Source organism: Colossoma macropomum, unplaced genomic scaffold (assembly GCF_904425465.1).
Source record: "Colossoma macropomum unplaced genomic scaffold, Colossoma_macropomum, whole genome shotgun sequence".
NCBI lineage: Eukaryota > Metazoa > Chordata > Actinopteri > Characiformes > Serrasalmidae > Colossoma > Colossoma macropomum.
The window spans coordinates 12,694,765-12,711,053 of record NW_023494802.1 but is presented as its reverse complement, the minus strand read 5'-3'; the positions used below and the strand labels follow the sequence as shown (position 1 = coordinate 12,711,053).

At 38.4% G+C, this 16,289-nt stretch overlaps 1 protein-coding gene across 1 annotated transcript; it reads right to left on the bottom strand.

The window, feature by feature from the left end:
- Positions 1 to 589: 589 nt before the first annotated feature.
- On the bottom strand, positions 590 to 11,771 carry LOC118822107 (ERBB receptor feedback inhibitor 1). The gene is made up of 4 exons (XM_036590953.1): positions 11,632 to 11,771; positions 6,219 to 6,398; positions 4,574 to 4,656; positions 590 to 2,795 (listed from the first exon to the last, which is right to left on the bottom strand). The coding sequence occupies exons 2-4, from the start codon at positions 6,263 to 6,265 to the stop codon at positions 1,810 to 1,812; spliced, it is 1,116 nt and encodes a 371-aa protein (XP_036446846.1). The 5' UTR covers positions 6,266 to 6,398; positions 11,632 to 11,771; the 3' UTR covers positions 590 to 1,809.
- Positions 11,772 to 16,289: the final 4,518 nt, after the last annotated feature.

Genomic DNA, 16,289 nt, shown 5'->3' with positions numbered 1-16,289 from the left:
TGAGGGACGACAGAATAACAAGTCTCTGTCCACTTTATAGCAACAAAAACAAGGATCCAAAATTTTTTTTACAGCTTCCTTTTTTTTACAGCTTCTTAAAAAAGATGGTTCTTAAAGGGTTCCTTAGCAAAGGCAATGGTTCTATTTAAAAGTATGAGTTCTATATAGATCCATTTGTGCTTACATGGTTCTTTGCATTGGTGAAATGGAGTATGGAGTTAGGAAAAAAGGCACATTTAAGAAGATTGGGCCTTATTTACCAACCTTTCGTATGAAGAATGTGTTGTATATGGTTCTATATATTGGCTTATAGCACCAAAAAGGGTGCTTCTATTGTTACTTCGTTATGTTAAATCATCTGATGGAGTTTAAGAAATCCATGCAATTACTGGGGGCTTCGAAGAGAAGTCTGGAACTCAACTTTGTACTTCAAACTATTTTAGAAGTTACAGTATTTATGTTAATTTGCATTTCTTGTAACAGTACATGGTATTTTTAAAGAAATACTACTTATTAAATACTGCGCTGGGGTGCCTAAGACTTTTGCACGGTACTGCATATTGCAGGTTGAATTACAAATAACTGGACCTTGTTTTACTGATAAATAAGTCACTTTATTTCTTTAAATAGATCATGGATGTAGTGTGAAAAAATACTCAAATACTGTACATTTCTAAAGACAGTGCATTGCAGTGCAACCACAGCAAAAACAGTTAATGATCATGAGCCTTCATATGTGAACAAATAAGCTATGGATAAATACAGTTGCAGCTTCTGTTACAACAAAGACGGAAGAGACAAACAGATTCCAATACATCATGTAAACATACGTAGTGGCACATGACCAGCTTAATCATTGGAGAATGATAAAGCCAGTTAATTAAGCAAATACCAAGAGTGAGTAAATGGGTGGGTAAATACATGACATGTACGTGTTAAAGTACAGGTTGTGTCAGAGTAATAAAGAACATTGCTGCTGAACTTTTCTCATTCAGGTCGAACAGGCTGTGGCTCGGGCAGGAGTTTAAACCCCACTGCTTGAGCTACAGACAAAGAATTATTATTATATATATATATAAATATTTGACTTTTCCTAGAGCAGTTTTTCTCATAACCTATGATCCCTATTTGAATAAAAGGTATACAACCGACATTTTTCATGTGAATATAAATAATTCATATCAAATCTATGTATCTACTAGCTGGTGAGTGCAAATACTACATTAGCAACACGAACAACTGTAGCTATGACACAATGTAAGGGCTACACAATGACACTCCTACAACATTCAGCTCAGGAATAAGAACATGAAGTACAGTATAAGACCAGCTTATACCAACCAGTGTTACATGTAAACCATTACAAAAAGATATAACAGGTTAAATCCTTCAGAAAGGAAACCTCTACACTGAGTAATACTAAAGGAAGGAAAATAAAATAGCATTTAAATTATGATGACACTGGTCGATAAACCAAACAAAGAAAATAAAATGGCTCCACAATGTCCAGCAATTATGACCTGCCACTTTTTTAGTACTCTGGGTTCGTGTTGAGGTGGCATTGTATAGGGATTAATAAAACTAAGCACCTGAATACTGTCAGTATAGTATCAGTCAGACTATAAAGGAGAGGTTTACAGACCCAGATTAATCCTAGACCTAGACTAAAGCTATTTTGTTACAGTGGTGATTCACCACTGGCACTGTAATTTAGTCCATGACTAGGCTTAATCCTTGTCCCAGAAACCAGACCCAAAGTCTTAAAAGTAAATTGAGGATTTCTAATTATTCAAACATCACTGGCTGCATTTAACATCCACTGCGTACAGCTTCAGAGCCTGACTCTTTAAAGAACCTTTCAAACTTGTCCAGATAGCCTGGTCGCTGGGGGAGAAGGAAGTAATGGGTAGTGCTAGCCTTCTTTCCATCCTCCATGATGGGCAGAATACATGGATTACGAGGTGCTGGCAAACCCTCACAGGTCTGCCTGTGCTGGGCTTTACTCACATACTTAGGGTTGGGGGCAAAGCTCTGAGTAGGGGGCATCACTCCATTGACATAAATGGGGAGGCTCTTGGGACTAGGAGCTCGAGGAATGGTGTAGAAGAGGGGCTGCCTTGGTGGGATTTCAGGAGGTTGGTCCATGTCATGTTCATCGACGCTCTTTCTGGGACGAGATGGGATGGGGATCCGCGGAGGAACCTCAGGTTTCTCCTGTGGATTGCTGTGGGACGGGTGCTGGAGGCCGGCCAGACGGAGGTTAGGAGGCTTAAAGGATCCAGCAGGACCTGAATGAGTCCGGCGCAGCTTCCGCTGGGGCCTTTCCGGTTGCTTCAAGTTGTCCCTTTCTCGATGGACGGCCTGCTCAGACTTCTGGACGCTTGCTTTCTCCTGCTCCTGCAGACGATCGCAATAGGCATAGTTGATCTGGCCGCAGCCACGGAAACTCCGCCTACCCGGAACGCCATATCGGAAGGGTAAAGGTTTAGAGGTGCGATCAGACACCAGCAGCTGGCTCTCGCTGTTGCTGGAGAAGAACTCCACTTCACTGTCCACTGCTTCATCAGAAGATAGGTCCCCCATGTCTGGCAGAGGAGGCAAAGGCTTGGAGATTCTCCTCGGAGAATATGGGGGCGCTTGTTCATAAACCGAAAGTTTCTGGAAGGATGGAACAACCTGGTCTCCCTCAGGTGGGCTGTGCAGTGAGGAGAGGAGGAGCTGTGCAGGATCAGCAGCCTTTACAGACTGACACTGGTGGCTGGGACTGTGCGAGGAACATGAGCCAAACATCCTCCCTGAGACACAAAAAGCACAATGCGGTGTGGTTTTAAAATCATGCGTGGCCTACGCAAACCATAAATAAAGGCAATCGTGCACGCTCATACATCTCATAAAAGCTGCCCTAAGCACTATTTGAGCTGGATTATTTGCACCAGGGGAAAGTTCCTTTAATGTAAATTGCAAGGGATCTGAGTGGCTCATTCGTACGTGAATATGTGCAGATTCCCCAAATTACCACAGATAGCCTAGAGTGAAACATTATAGCCTGGATGTGCACATCAATGCTGCATGACATATGACGCTGAGGAACAACACGATGGACTGCAAGCACAGCAGAGTATAGGAATAGAATACTTATTAAAAAAAAACAAAAAATAGATCTTGGCAAGTAAAATCATCAAATCTACTTTTGTATACACACTTCTGTATATTTTAATGCATAATTACAGTTTATTTGCTAAATAATCTACTAAATCCATATTAAAATACTGCTTGTGCAAAAGTTATGGCACATTTTATATTTATTGTTTGCTTTTTTTCCTAATATGTTAACCTCATAATATAAATTTAAATTGTGGAAGAAAATGCTATATTTCAGTTCGCTCCTTATAGAGGATGTGTTAACTTACTTTCACTGAAAAAGTAAGCAAAACATTTGATTTGACCAGGGTGTTCAAGCTTTCGCATACAACTTTATCTAATGTTTCTCATTTTGAGATTGTTTTAAGAAACAAATAAGATTACTTAACTTGCTTCAAGACATTTTACTTGTTTTACATCATGTTCTACTGGCAGACAATTTTGTTTGTTTCAAGAATTATTTCTTAAAACAAGCAAAATTATGTGAAAATACAAAATGTATTTACAAAATGTAAATGTACTTAAAGAAGTAAAAACATTAAGAAAACAGGTAAATAATGTTAATATTCGTACAACCTCATAGTGAGAAAGACCACATATACTGACTAGATTTAAGACATCTCACTTGTCAAGATACCTTACAGTTGACCTAAATTGAGGATAAAGAAATTGTTTCAAGTCATGCTCCCAGTACATGTCTCGTCTTCCAGCACTAAAAAGAGATTGTCCATTACCTTTTTTATTATTACATTATCACAAGGTCAGTTTAAACTATTTTATTGTGAAAGAGCACCAAGTTCATCCAGTTATAGCAGGTTATTCACTTTAGAATAAATTCTGCCAGACTTAAAATCATGGCTCCTATCAGTAATCGTGTAAATTATACTACCTCTAACACTATAAACAATCTAAAGCCAGGTCAACTTTAAAGTTAAAATTATAAGGCAACTGGCTGCACTGCTTTTTGAGTTAACTCAAATTGAGATTGCCTAACTTAAGTCTCATAATCAAGTCCTCCTAACTAACATTTAAGTACTGATTTACAGTTGGGTAAACAGTTTAAACTGAGCTTATTAAAAACAAAATTAAACAGTCGTTGTGGTTGCCTCCAGCCGTTTAATACTTTAAATTCACCTGACTTGAATTTTTTACAAGGCTAGTAAAAGTAATCCAGCTCAAATAGGCCTTTATAAAAACCACAGTCACAGTGCCAACTGTATAACAAGCAGATTAAGCCACAGTAAAAAGCCTACTACAAGAATCACTTATCAGCCCAGAAGGTGATAATCCTCTGGCTTCCTATAACCTTCTGAACTTCCTGAGAAACATTCGCCTCACAGGCAGAACACACAGTGACCAAACTGTGATAGGCTCCCTCCCTCCCACCAGTAAAGCCTGACTGTGCTGGTAGATTTCAACGTCATTCACTTACTGTCAAAGCCCGCAGAGGTTGAGCCTTGCTGATGTGTTTTCAGGTTGTGCTCTATGGAGTCAGCATCGAAACAAAAGTACATGCTGTGGAACACAAATGGAAGATGGCTTGAATCTTGCGGTACAGGATAGCCAAGGCAGTGTATCTTCCACCCAACAAAAGTATGCAAATAAATCACAATAGTGCAACAATAAGGCCATGAGTGTTCGGATGTGTAACTGAAGATTACAATGGTCTTTAATTGCATCTGTTTCAAAAGGTGGATGATGCTTCTTGTGAACATTTTATTTACATGATTGACATGGATTAATGGTTGAATAAGCGAAGAGCAGACTTTTTAAAAGGTAAAAGGCACGAAGTGTTACAAACTGCCAACTACATACTACTACATGAAAATCAGACATTAATCATTACTGTTTTTAAGCAGTTTCATCTATATCACAGTATACTTTTTGATATATTTTTATGCAGTACTCTACATAATACAGTAAAAAAATCATATAAATTCAAACGTAACTGAAGCAAAGTTTAACAACCTGTATACCGTTACATTAATATTCAACTTCTAAAGCTGTATGATGACTAAATATACTCTTGTAGCATCTGATCCAACCAATAATGCATAATCAACAACTACTGCATATAGGGGAGGGCAATATGACAATATTAATTGTTACTGTCATAAAAGACATCACATTATGTCATGCTTTTCCGAGCAGATTGTTGATATTATCAGTACTTTTAAGGGCTCATATCATAGAAAAAAAATAAAGGGGTTTGAAGTAATATGTAAACACTCAAACGTTTCAAAATGTACCATTCCCTACCCAGTCTATACAGTCCATATAGGGAAGCTGTGCTTTAAAACAGCCAGTTTTACACTCATTTACATACATCCACAAATTCAGCCTACAGCAGTTAAGCCATGCCCATTCAAATTGAAGTTCTAAGGAGTGTTTTTTGAATGAGGCACAATGCAGGGCTGCCAGTCCTAACATAGACTATTCATATAATTATATATCAGTCTTAGGAACAGTAACAAAAACAGCCTGTTTAGTTCTTTGAAGTAAACAGAGGTTGGAAAATGGTAACGCAAAAATGAATTATGACCAATTGTTGTACATAAAATGACAGAAATGTTATAAGTGGACCTCAAGGTCAAAAAAAAAAACACAAGTAAAATGTAGGACCCACACCCTAAACAACTGCATGTTTCACAAAGAGAACATTACCCAATGTTTAATTATATTTAGTGCAGAGCAGTACCTGAAAGCCTGAATAAAAATCGTTGTATGCATAATTTTTTGTTAAAATGTCTTGAAGTATCACAGTGTGATACTGTTGCCCACTTTAAATGTATTGTATGTTCTGACCATGACTTTTTCAAATTTTGTATAACTGCAACAATTAAGTGTCTTTAATTGCTCAGCTAAACTGAAAAATAAAAATAAAAACAGAATAAACAATCAGGTTGTGAATCTAATAGACTAATGCCTACAGAGAACTTAGTGAAGTTCCTGATCAGATACATTTAAGTCTTTTTACCTTCAGTTCCTGCCCATGACTCTGTGGTTCATGTTGTAGAAAAAGGAGAAACACATGACAAAAGCATTAATTGGTTTGAATTGCGTATGTTGACACTCACCTGTTCATAGCATGGTGCTGGTCCCAGTAGGGTCTGGCCGAAGCCATGCTTTACAAACGACTGAAGATACTTCAGAGTGTCTTGATCTTTGTTGCTTTCAGACTTGTACAATCCATAATCCAGCAGGCCTTAAATTCCATTCAGAAAAACAGACTAGCTTCAGCTCTCGACTCTCAAAGCCTGCAGTAAGAAAATGGGAAAATGATTAAAACTTATATTTTTCTTTTTAATTAACTGAAGGTTATACTTTAGAAAACCTTCACAGTGTATGCCTTTGGTGCTATGGCTGTCATTTGTAACTCCTTTTCTTGTACATCAAACTGAGGGAAGCTTGTTTGAAGTATACTAATTGCTCAACCCTGGGGTCAGCACTAGGGTGGTCTTAGAACTCTTCCCCTCCCTCCTTAACAGCACCACTAGTCAGACCTTTTTGTTATATTAAAGAGTAATATCCTGCCACAGGCCCCTTTTTAACAGGCCCACGGGGAAAGCTCTTTAATGAGTGCTCCAGGCTACAATCACAAATTCTCCCAGTCTTACAGATCAAGCCTCAAAATGAACAAAGCTGAGTGCTCATTTGTGATGATACTAAATGTGAACCCAGAAAGCCAAAATGCTGATTTTTTATACTGACAAGTACAGTGCTTGTTTCAATACCATCTTAATAATTACAAATGGAAAATGGGTGTGGCTTAAACCACAAAAGGGTGTGAGATGCTCAAAGTGGGTATATATACTTAACGTAAGGGACTGCTGACTAAGCAAGAAGCACTGCCATTAGTAGCATACTTATAAAACTGAATTTAAACAGTAACAGCTAAATTGGCTTCGCGCTCTATGGGTGGGCAGGATGGTCCTCCCACTCTCCCATCACTTAGCACGATGCTAGCCAGCACAAGCATCTGTTAACTTACGTAACAGAAATGGCAGTTAATGCTCTCCTCCAAGCGTGTGGAGCTGTTCAATGATGTTGCAATAGCGACAGTATATCATCTTTATCCTAATATCGCTGGTCTTATCGTATGACTGGGGGGATATCTAGCTAGTGGGTGGAACTGGACACAAAATGGGGAGACAATTGGGAAAAGCTTACCAGCTCGTATTTCTTTACAGTGGGTGGTGATAAGAACCAGGAGTCACAATGTCTCCAATGCAATATAGCCATTTTATTTCCAATCCATGACAACCAGTGAACCTACATGCATCTTCTGAGTTTGTATTTGTAATGTTGCTAACAGTTGAAGCTGAAAAATGTTTTCTTTGGGGACTAAAGGCCTAACAATATCCTGCATGTACCTCCCCACCATGAATGGATTTTAAAAAAAACATGTTTTAAGCCAAAAGCTTATCTCAAAATATCATGTCTCAGGCATTAGACAGCATATCTGTAACCATTTTGTGTAATAATTTTCTGTGAGGGAACTTTTAGAAGCAGTAAATGCTTCGGACGTCTGGTTTCTATCATGACCACTGGGAACAATTCGGACGTGGAAAGTTTCTTAGAATGGAGTGTTTCATATCAAACCACTCAGAATGACTATATCTTCCAGATTTAACTATGCTGATATTAAAAATATAAACCTTGTAGCCTAAATCTTGTGCTAAATTTGAGGCCTCTAAAAAGTTTAGTGCAAGATAAGTCTTTATACTAAAGGCAATATCATACAAAAAAAAAATAAAAAATGAGTGTGACTTTTGTCCTGGCTTTTTTTCCCTACATTTAGCCCGCAAGCAAACTAGGCCCATCTCATGCTTTTAAAGAGAAATCTTCTCTCTTGCAAAAAAATCTGATCTACAAACAAGTCAAACATGCTGTTTTCTGTTCTCTATTTTGATTTGTACCCATATGAACACCAAAACACCTCAGTCACTAGGCATTCATGACAATCCGCGTTAAAAAACAAACCCATTCAGGAGAAGCGGGACTGGCATTCGAGTGAAATGCAGAATGAAATCAATGAAATACCAAGGTAGAGCGCATTATGCAACTTATCACATGCTCGGCCTCTGCTTTGCTTCAGTTAGAACTGGGAAAGGCTGAAGCTTACAATCATTAATTCTCCCACTAAATAACCCCCATGTACATGAATGGAGCCACTTTACAGCATGAATAGTTCTTTGTGCTTTTGTGATGGGGAAAATGCCTGTGTATTTTCAACAGGAAGGACTCATGCATGAAGTCAGGCTTCTACCACAACAGACAGGACAGAGAGGTATGAGTGAGTGTAGTGGCAGAAACACAGGCGGAGCACCTGGAGGGAAGTGTCCATTATCACGGTCATCCCACACTAAAAACAAACACTGGTGCTTAAACCAGCTTGACTCAACACTATGACACAGCACGGGCATCCATCAGAACATTTCACAACAATCCATTCTCCCACATGAAGGCTTTTAGTGCAATATCAATACAACGTGTGTACACGCACGTCTGTGTTTCTGTGCTCTGTGGCACACGTCCATATAGTATTTCAACACGGAATGAAGATTATCCTACGTAAACATAAGAGCACACCCTGGTACATGGTACGTGCCTGACAGCAAAATACAGCAAAAGCTGTACCACACTAAAAACGTGAATGATTCTCTGAAATTGTATGATTACTTCCACCATACTGGATTAAGATTCATAAGGCAGAATTAAAACAGGCACTAAAAGGTACTAACAAACCCAATGGTGTCATTATGAGTGTCATTTCACATTTTATAGTGGTTGTTTAGAATACACGTGTCAACTATGGTTCACTGTGGTTCAATCTGTAAAAGTGGCATAAGAAGATTGCAGCGCAAGACTGTGATTGCAATAACACCCACTCCCTCTGAAGACTTTTCATACAAACTAGGCCATTATTACAAAATGTGCCTCTTATACCTCAGTGAATCTATATCTTCTACACAATCACTTTACTCCTTGATACAATGATTCTAAAACGTCTAGTCGACCCGCTATTTAAATAATCAAAATCAACTCCCAATGTAGACTCATTTTACTGGGTTATACAAGTTTGACTTACAGGCTTGGAAATAATTATTACACATTTACAACTCTGTGAATAAGTCAGACATTTTTTCAGGAGATACTTGTGCAGAAATTAAATATAAGGTAACCCACTTGCATAAAGAAGGGGAAATCAAGAGTTTCCAAAACTGGGACAACCAGGAGTTTCCAAAACCATACTACACCTGGTAGCCCACCAAAACTGTCACCATCTGATAAACTTTACTTAAAGCTTTCATCTTTGAGGGACAGGAGAAAATCTCTTGCTTCAAGCGCTTTAAGTGGGTATTTCACAAAGCAGGATTTCTTAGTCAGCAAGATACTGAAAAGAATGGAAGCTGTGATAAATGGCAAGGAGTGGACACACTAAATACTGAAAAATGTGGTGTTATATTTTGTTGTTGAGGATTCTGTGTAATTTTCTGTTAAACAGCCTATATATATATTCTGCTTTTTACCTGGCACTGAAAAATTAATAACTTGTACTTAACGCCTGTTTTGACTAAAAATTAAATGAATGATGGATGGTCTCTGATTTTGCACTGTACCTTACCTACGTCATTCATAACTTTCCTATTTTACCCGAACGCACTTTGAAAATGTTGCTCTGTCAAAGGTTGTTATGTACAGCTCCGTTTTAAATTTTCATCCCCAGTTTTGAATGAACAGGATAGATGAACGACCAGTTCGGTTCATTTGTGTCCAAGTGGACTTACACAAACACAGCAAGTGTTCATTTTGTTCGTGCCACTGGGACATGCCGAAAAAGGCCCGACGGAGTAAATGTTAAACTCAGTGCTATTTCTGTCAACCAGCGTCACACACTGTTCCACCATGGTTTCAGGACTTGCCTCAATATTTTCCAGGAATGACAGCATCATCGTACTACTATCAACAACAACTAGTTTGACTACAAAAAGAAAGTTATTGGCTAAAGTCACATTATACACGCTACAGTACAGCGGACAATTTCAACAGGTTTCTGTCCTGTCTAAACTCTGTTGCAACATTCTGCTCACACACCCACAGCAGAGAGCTCTGAAGGCCAAGCAATGACTCAGGTGCTATTCATCTCATATGTGGGCTACTCAAATCCTCACATCTGTATTAAAGTCATATAAAACACTTCACATACCTAAAGTCTAGTATACATCTGTATATCAGAAACTTATAGGCCTCTATAACTGGAGACTTTATATGTACACATAGCTTATTGGTCAGTTAACATATCTGTAGGGGCATACAAGACTATACATACACGTATACATTTCACTATACATGACTGCATAATAACAGTAGCTCTCTGTTATTAGAGATATACAGGAGTGTATTTTGTCACTGTCGGGCCAAATATCTCCAAAATGAAAACTTAACAAGAGAAGAAACAAGTATCCTTTACTTTAAATGTAAGTTAATGTAAATATAATGTATTCCAATCAACTTACACACTAAAGTACAGACATTTGTCTTCACACAATGTATAGAGCAGCTGGTATTTTCATATCATGTGTAAAAAATGAAATGAAGATGCAAGGGTTTGTCCTGGCAGCGGTGATGTACATATATTTATATTATATATATGTGGCTTATTATGGCTTATTGTTCCATCAACACCTTTTTTGTATTAGATTATATTTTTATTGTTATTGTTATATTAGATATATATATTAGACACTATAAGTCCCATTTATTAGAAAACCATATCCCTTATCTCCCTCTCTCTCTCTCTCTCAGATAGAATATATATATATATATATATGTATGTATATATATATATATATATATATATATATATATATATATATATATATATATATACATACATACATATTCTATTATTTTAGCATATTACATTTTATATATATTACATATTATTATTATGTATATTAGCCACATAAGCCTATGTGTGATGTTTTATTTATATGGGTCAGTTTCCCAGAAAGACAGATATTAAGCCTAGTCCTGGACTACACAGCATTCTGACTGGAGATTATCCACTGAATGAAAAATGACTACAACACTAGGCTTAATCCCTGTCTGAGAAACCAACCTTACAGGTACATACATAACTAGAGTCCAGTATGCTCATCTGTTTATTAAAGACATGTAGGTCTCTGTTATTAGAGACGTTTAGGACTTTAGATACATAGTCAGTCTATTCTTTAGTCTACAAATCTGACTAGATATTCCTATAGAACTCAATGCTCGCATATCTATCTACCAGTCCGCATATGTGTATATCAGAGACCTACAGGACTCTCTATAAACACATCTCCAAACTCCAGACCTTCTGTTATGTGCTTCACACGACACGTCACGAAGTTACAATCAACCTACAGCTCACTTTCGCTTAAAATGTCGACATTTTCATCTCCTAGTCTGGCTACATATGTGCTAAACAACTCTGTCACTTACAGGTGATGGTCTCTTCTTTCTGGTTTTCCTTTGAAAAGTCCGTGTTTTATCGAGAAGACCGTTGAGAGGACCTCACTCTGGACGCTTCTTCACTTCAGAACCAATAACTCACGAATACCCACACGCGCGGGTGAGCCACAAATCAACCGGACAGCGGAAACTCTTTATATGGACTGGTGACGTGTGCAAGTTGGCCCCGCCCTACTCTTAAAGGGACAGGGTGAAACCCTTCACTGGACATATTTGGGAAAATATGGGTAACACAGTCGAAAGACTGAAGTCTATCATTCTGAAATTGATAGAGCTAATTGTGAATACACACACACACACACACACACACACACACACATATATATGTATATATATATATATATATATATATATATATATATATATATATATATATATATATATACATATATATCCCACAATTCTCTACACAAAACACTACTGTACACTACTGTCAGTGTGTCAGAAGGTAGATATTCTAATCCTTTATGAGAACACACAGGCAAAGTGGGACACCATATATAAACATAAGTGATTTTTATGTTATATTTCATTTCTTTTTCCCCTCAATCATAACATTTGTGTGGTTCTATGTACCACGTTCACATATCCTTTACAGTTCAATGGTCTGTTTTTAATTCTGTGCCTTAAGGACAAAATGAGCTGTGTTCTGATTGGCTGGCCTGTATTGTGCCTCATTAAAAAAGCAGTCCAGGCTGAAATACTGCTTATAACTTGAACATGAATACATGAAGATAAACTGCTGTAATATATAGTTTAGTTTTCATAGCTTAATTTACATATATGGCTTGTATGGACCGGAACTGAACCATACATTTAGTAAGGGTAGTTTAACATTGTCTACTTACCACATCAAACAGTTTTATCCCCAAAAAGTGAAAATAATTTGGTTTCTTTTTTAATGTGGGCTCTACTGTAAATGACTCAAATGGTTGACTTCATAAAACGGACAGAGTGACTGAAACAGCTATATGTCCAACCTTTGGTATATAATTTCTTATCGAAATACTGACAGAAAATTGCACAAATCTCCACTGTCAACACAGCAACTGAGGTGTGTGCAGAAGAACAATCATCAACCAGTCATGAATCACTGCAATTTTCAGGCCACTTTTAGTACTGCAACAACAAAGGCTTTTGAAACCACAACACACCCACTAAAATATACAATCTGTATTTCCCTCTTAGAGTGCTGAGGCTTCCGTGGCACTGCTTCTGCAATTCCCTAATTAGGGCTTTCAGCATTCCACTTCAGCAGATGTGCCTGGCGGCAGCACGTGGGCCCAAACAGCGATGTCACTCCATGTGGGCGTAGGAGTGTGGGTGTGAGGGGGCGGCTCTGCGGGACGAATAGTTCACACAATGTGTGATGTTTTATTTTTCAGCCTGTTCTTTTATGACCTACTCAAGAACATACGCAGACCATTCAGAAAAAATACAGTGGAAGGACTAGTAGGTGTACAATACTGATAGTGCTCACCTCTTCAAAGAAAAAATATTGTTGGTGTGAACTAACTTTACGTGTGGTAAAAAAAAACGCTTTATAGGCCTACTGTAACAGGCCAACTGGATCTCATAACTAATCATTGTATTTAGTAAACGTAGTACAAGTAGTATAAGGACAAACAGGCAGAAAGAGGCACAATGTTTGCCAGAGAGAAAAAAACACGGTAAATATCTGTCACAGAGTCGCAATGACCTACGTCAGCAAGCGTAAGTATCTCCTTTTAAGCTCAATGATCTGTTGAGGCCCACTTCTCCCTGAGGACTGGGACAATAGTTCAGTCGGCCTGGGAGCTGTGGGGGTTACGCTGTGGTGGGCCGAACTCCCATGAGGAGGGTCAACTCACTTCCTGTCCATGGGTCTCAGTCCCACACACAGCTGCTAGTGCCATGGATCATATATCAACAACCTCCTTCAACCTCTATCAAATGCACAATATCAGCCTGAGTCCTGAGTCATCCACCACACCCTAAAAAAAAAAAACATTTAACTTTGTTTATATTCTATATCTGCTAAGAGTGAGAATCCTGACTTCTGAATCTTGGATAAGGCTCACACTTAACCCCTTAAATCCAAAGGGTGCATATGTACAGTACTGTTTAAAGAGACCCCCATCTATTTATTTCATTTCCAGGCAAAACAGCCATTAGGTACAAAGTAACAATTTTTAAGTATCAGGAGAAAACAGACAATCTACATTCAGAGGCTTAATCTAATACATTTTATTAGTTTTTAATATGCCCACTTTTTGTCTTTATTACAGCTTGCATTCATTTTGGGAGACTTGCTTTCAGTCTTTCCAAGAAATCTGCAGGGATATTTTTTCACTCCTCCAAAGTTCAGTCTTAAAAGTTGGTTCCATTTTCTGATCTCACAATCCAAGAAATTCCAGACACATTTAGTGATGTTGGGTTCTGGACTCTGGAGTGGTCCAGTCAGTTCTGAGAACAATAGCAGCTTCTTTGTTTTTCTTCTTTTTTGTCTATTGGCTTCTTGACAGCTACACATCCTTTCAGACTCATAGCGTTGAGCTGTATTCTCAGAATGGAAGGATGGACAGAAATTTGAAGCAAGAGTGGAGCTTGATTTTCTCCTCTCTCTCAAAGAAGAAAGCTTTGAATACTGTTTATCTGATAGTGACCGTTTAGGTGGTCTAGCAGGTCTTGCATGGCTGCATGGGAGTCCCATTTTCTCTATAACGTTTAATACATTTTTGAACTCCAGTTTTGGAAACTCCTTTTTTATTGTAGACTTTCCCCTCCCTCATGCAGGTGTATCTCCTGAAAATGAATAACTTGTACTTGTGTGTTTTGACTAGATATTACATAAATGAAGAGCGGTCTCAGACATGGTCACACTGTACTACATAACATATATATTTGTTTCATAAAAGTTATCGAATAATTCATATTAGTCATTTTGTAACAAGCTTTAAATTGAATAACTGAGTAAAATTCCTAGAGCTCAAGGGAATTATACAATAAAAATGGGACAAGATAGCAAATTAAAGCATGATGTGATGTCTCACTATACTATAACACTGATATCAGCTCTTTCAGCTTTCTTCTGGAACTATCTTGCTTCCTACAAAGGCAGGATTGTCAAGAATATTCACCCTCCAATGGGATTTCTAACAGCCCGAAAATCAGCCTGGGGACACGTCAAATCTGGAACACTGGGCTTCTCCAGGACGCACCCGAGGGTGTGTGGTCAGAATTGAGTGATTCTTGGTAATGGTAAATCAACATCTGAAAACCGCAAATGATTTCAGCAGCAGCTCCGTGCTTGATTGCTATTTCATGACACACAGCTGATCAAATAGCAAATAAAACCATACGAGTGTGGAACTGACGTACTACAGTTGTTCCTCTCTTCCGTACGAGGAGCCAAGAGATCCTTTTTCTTCTTTAGGCAAATCTGGAAATGTCAGCAGGATGACTGCATGGGAGGAAAAGGCTTCTATATCAAACGCCCCGTTCACCATTACTTGCAAACTCCATAAAGCAAGTATTTAAATAAAGACGGGGCCTAGTGAGGTTATACTGGTCATATACCAAACAGATGTCACCAGTCACTAATGCTTCACATCTTTTATAGACACAATACACCTCCTATTCTTACGGCTACTCATATTGGTTGAATGACAGGATCCTTAAATGCTTCGGTATGAAGAACCATCCTTCCCTTCTTCTTTTATTGCATGATAGAACTGAGTGTAGTTTAGGTGGTGGAACCTGACGGGGCTGTTGAGTAGCTTTTTTCTTTATTGTTCTAATAGGCTGCGGTGGCTCAGGACACCCACTGCATTTTTCCTATGAGTAAGTTCCTTTGTAACCAACAGCACCAATCAAGCCTGCAAGGGTGGGGTGACACAGACACACTGGTTGCCCCTGTCACTTCGTGGCACCACTATACTACAACCCCTGTGACATGAACAGGGACGCACACACAATCACTTCATATACATTCACAAAAGGGTGACGTATACACACACAGAGCCTCGTAAAGCATAAATAAATATGCAATAAGATGCAAATTGGTGAGATATGAAGGGTTATTGTTTCTGAGAACTGAAGAGCTGGAATCAGTTTCTTATGTGCTCTTCCAGATGAAAATCCTTTCCATTAATAAAAAATGACACTGTAAGTTGCTTGTTTTAGTCACTATTGTTATGTCTTGATGCTCGTAAGTCATCAATATCCACACTGAACAAATGTTCATGTTGGACTATCTATTTCATATTTTAGGGTCGCAATTAATGAATATACCATATTGCAGGGTGTGAAGGATCCATTTGAAAACGATGAAATATGAATATTAAAAAGATAAACAGACGTCAATGTTGTCTGTGTGGTGTTGATGGAAGCTAACTGGTGAGTTATGCTGTTAAGAAATTGCACAATTCAGTACAATAGCGTCAGTATCTATGGAAGCAACCCAATAAAGATTTTAGCAGACCGGCTTTTGCAGGCTCCCCTGTGTCATGCGGCAGGGAGAAGGTCCAGCACCCCCTCCCCCAACGGTTACATCAAAGTCTGGAAGGCCTTGAAGTCTGAAATATGACTGATTTTAATAATGAGCTGCCAGGGCTCTCCCATGTCGCAATTTAAACTACATGACATGA

Bases quoted from the DNA above. Each gene is read 5' to 3' on its own strand.
- LOC118822107 (XM_036590953.1), bottom strand. From the start codon at position 6,265: ATGGCTTCGGCCAGACCCTACTGGGACCAGCACCATGCTATGAACAG. The intron at 4,657-6,218 runs GTGAGTGTCAAC...TGTGTTCCACAG, and splicing joins CAGCACCATGCTATGAACAG to CATGTACTTTTGTTTCGATG. The intron at 2,796-4,573 runs GTAAGTGAATGA...TTTGTGTCTCAG, and splicing joins AACCTCTGCGGGCTTTGACA to GGAGGATGTTTGGCTCATGT.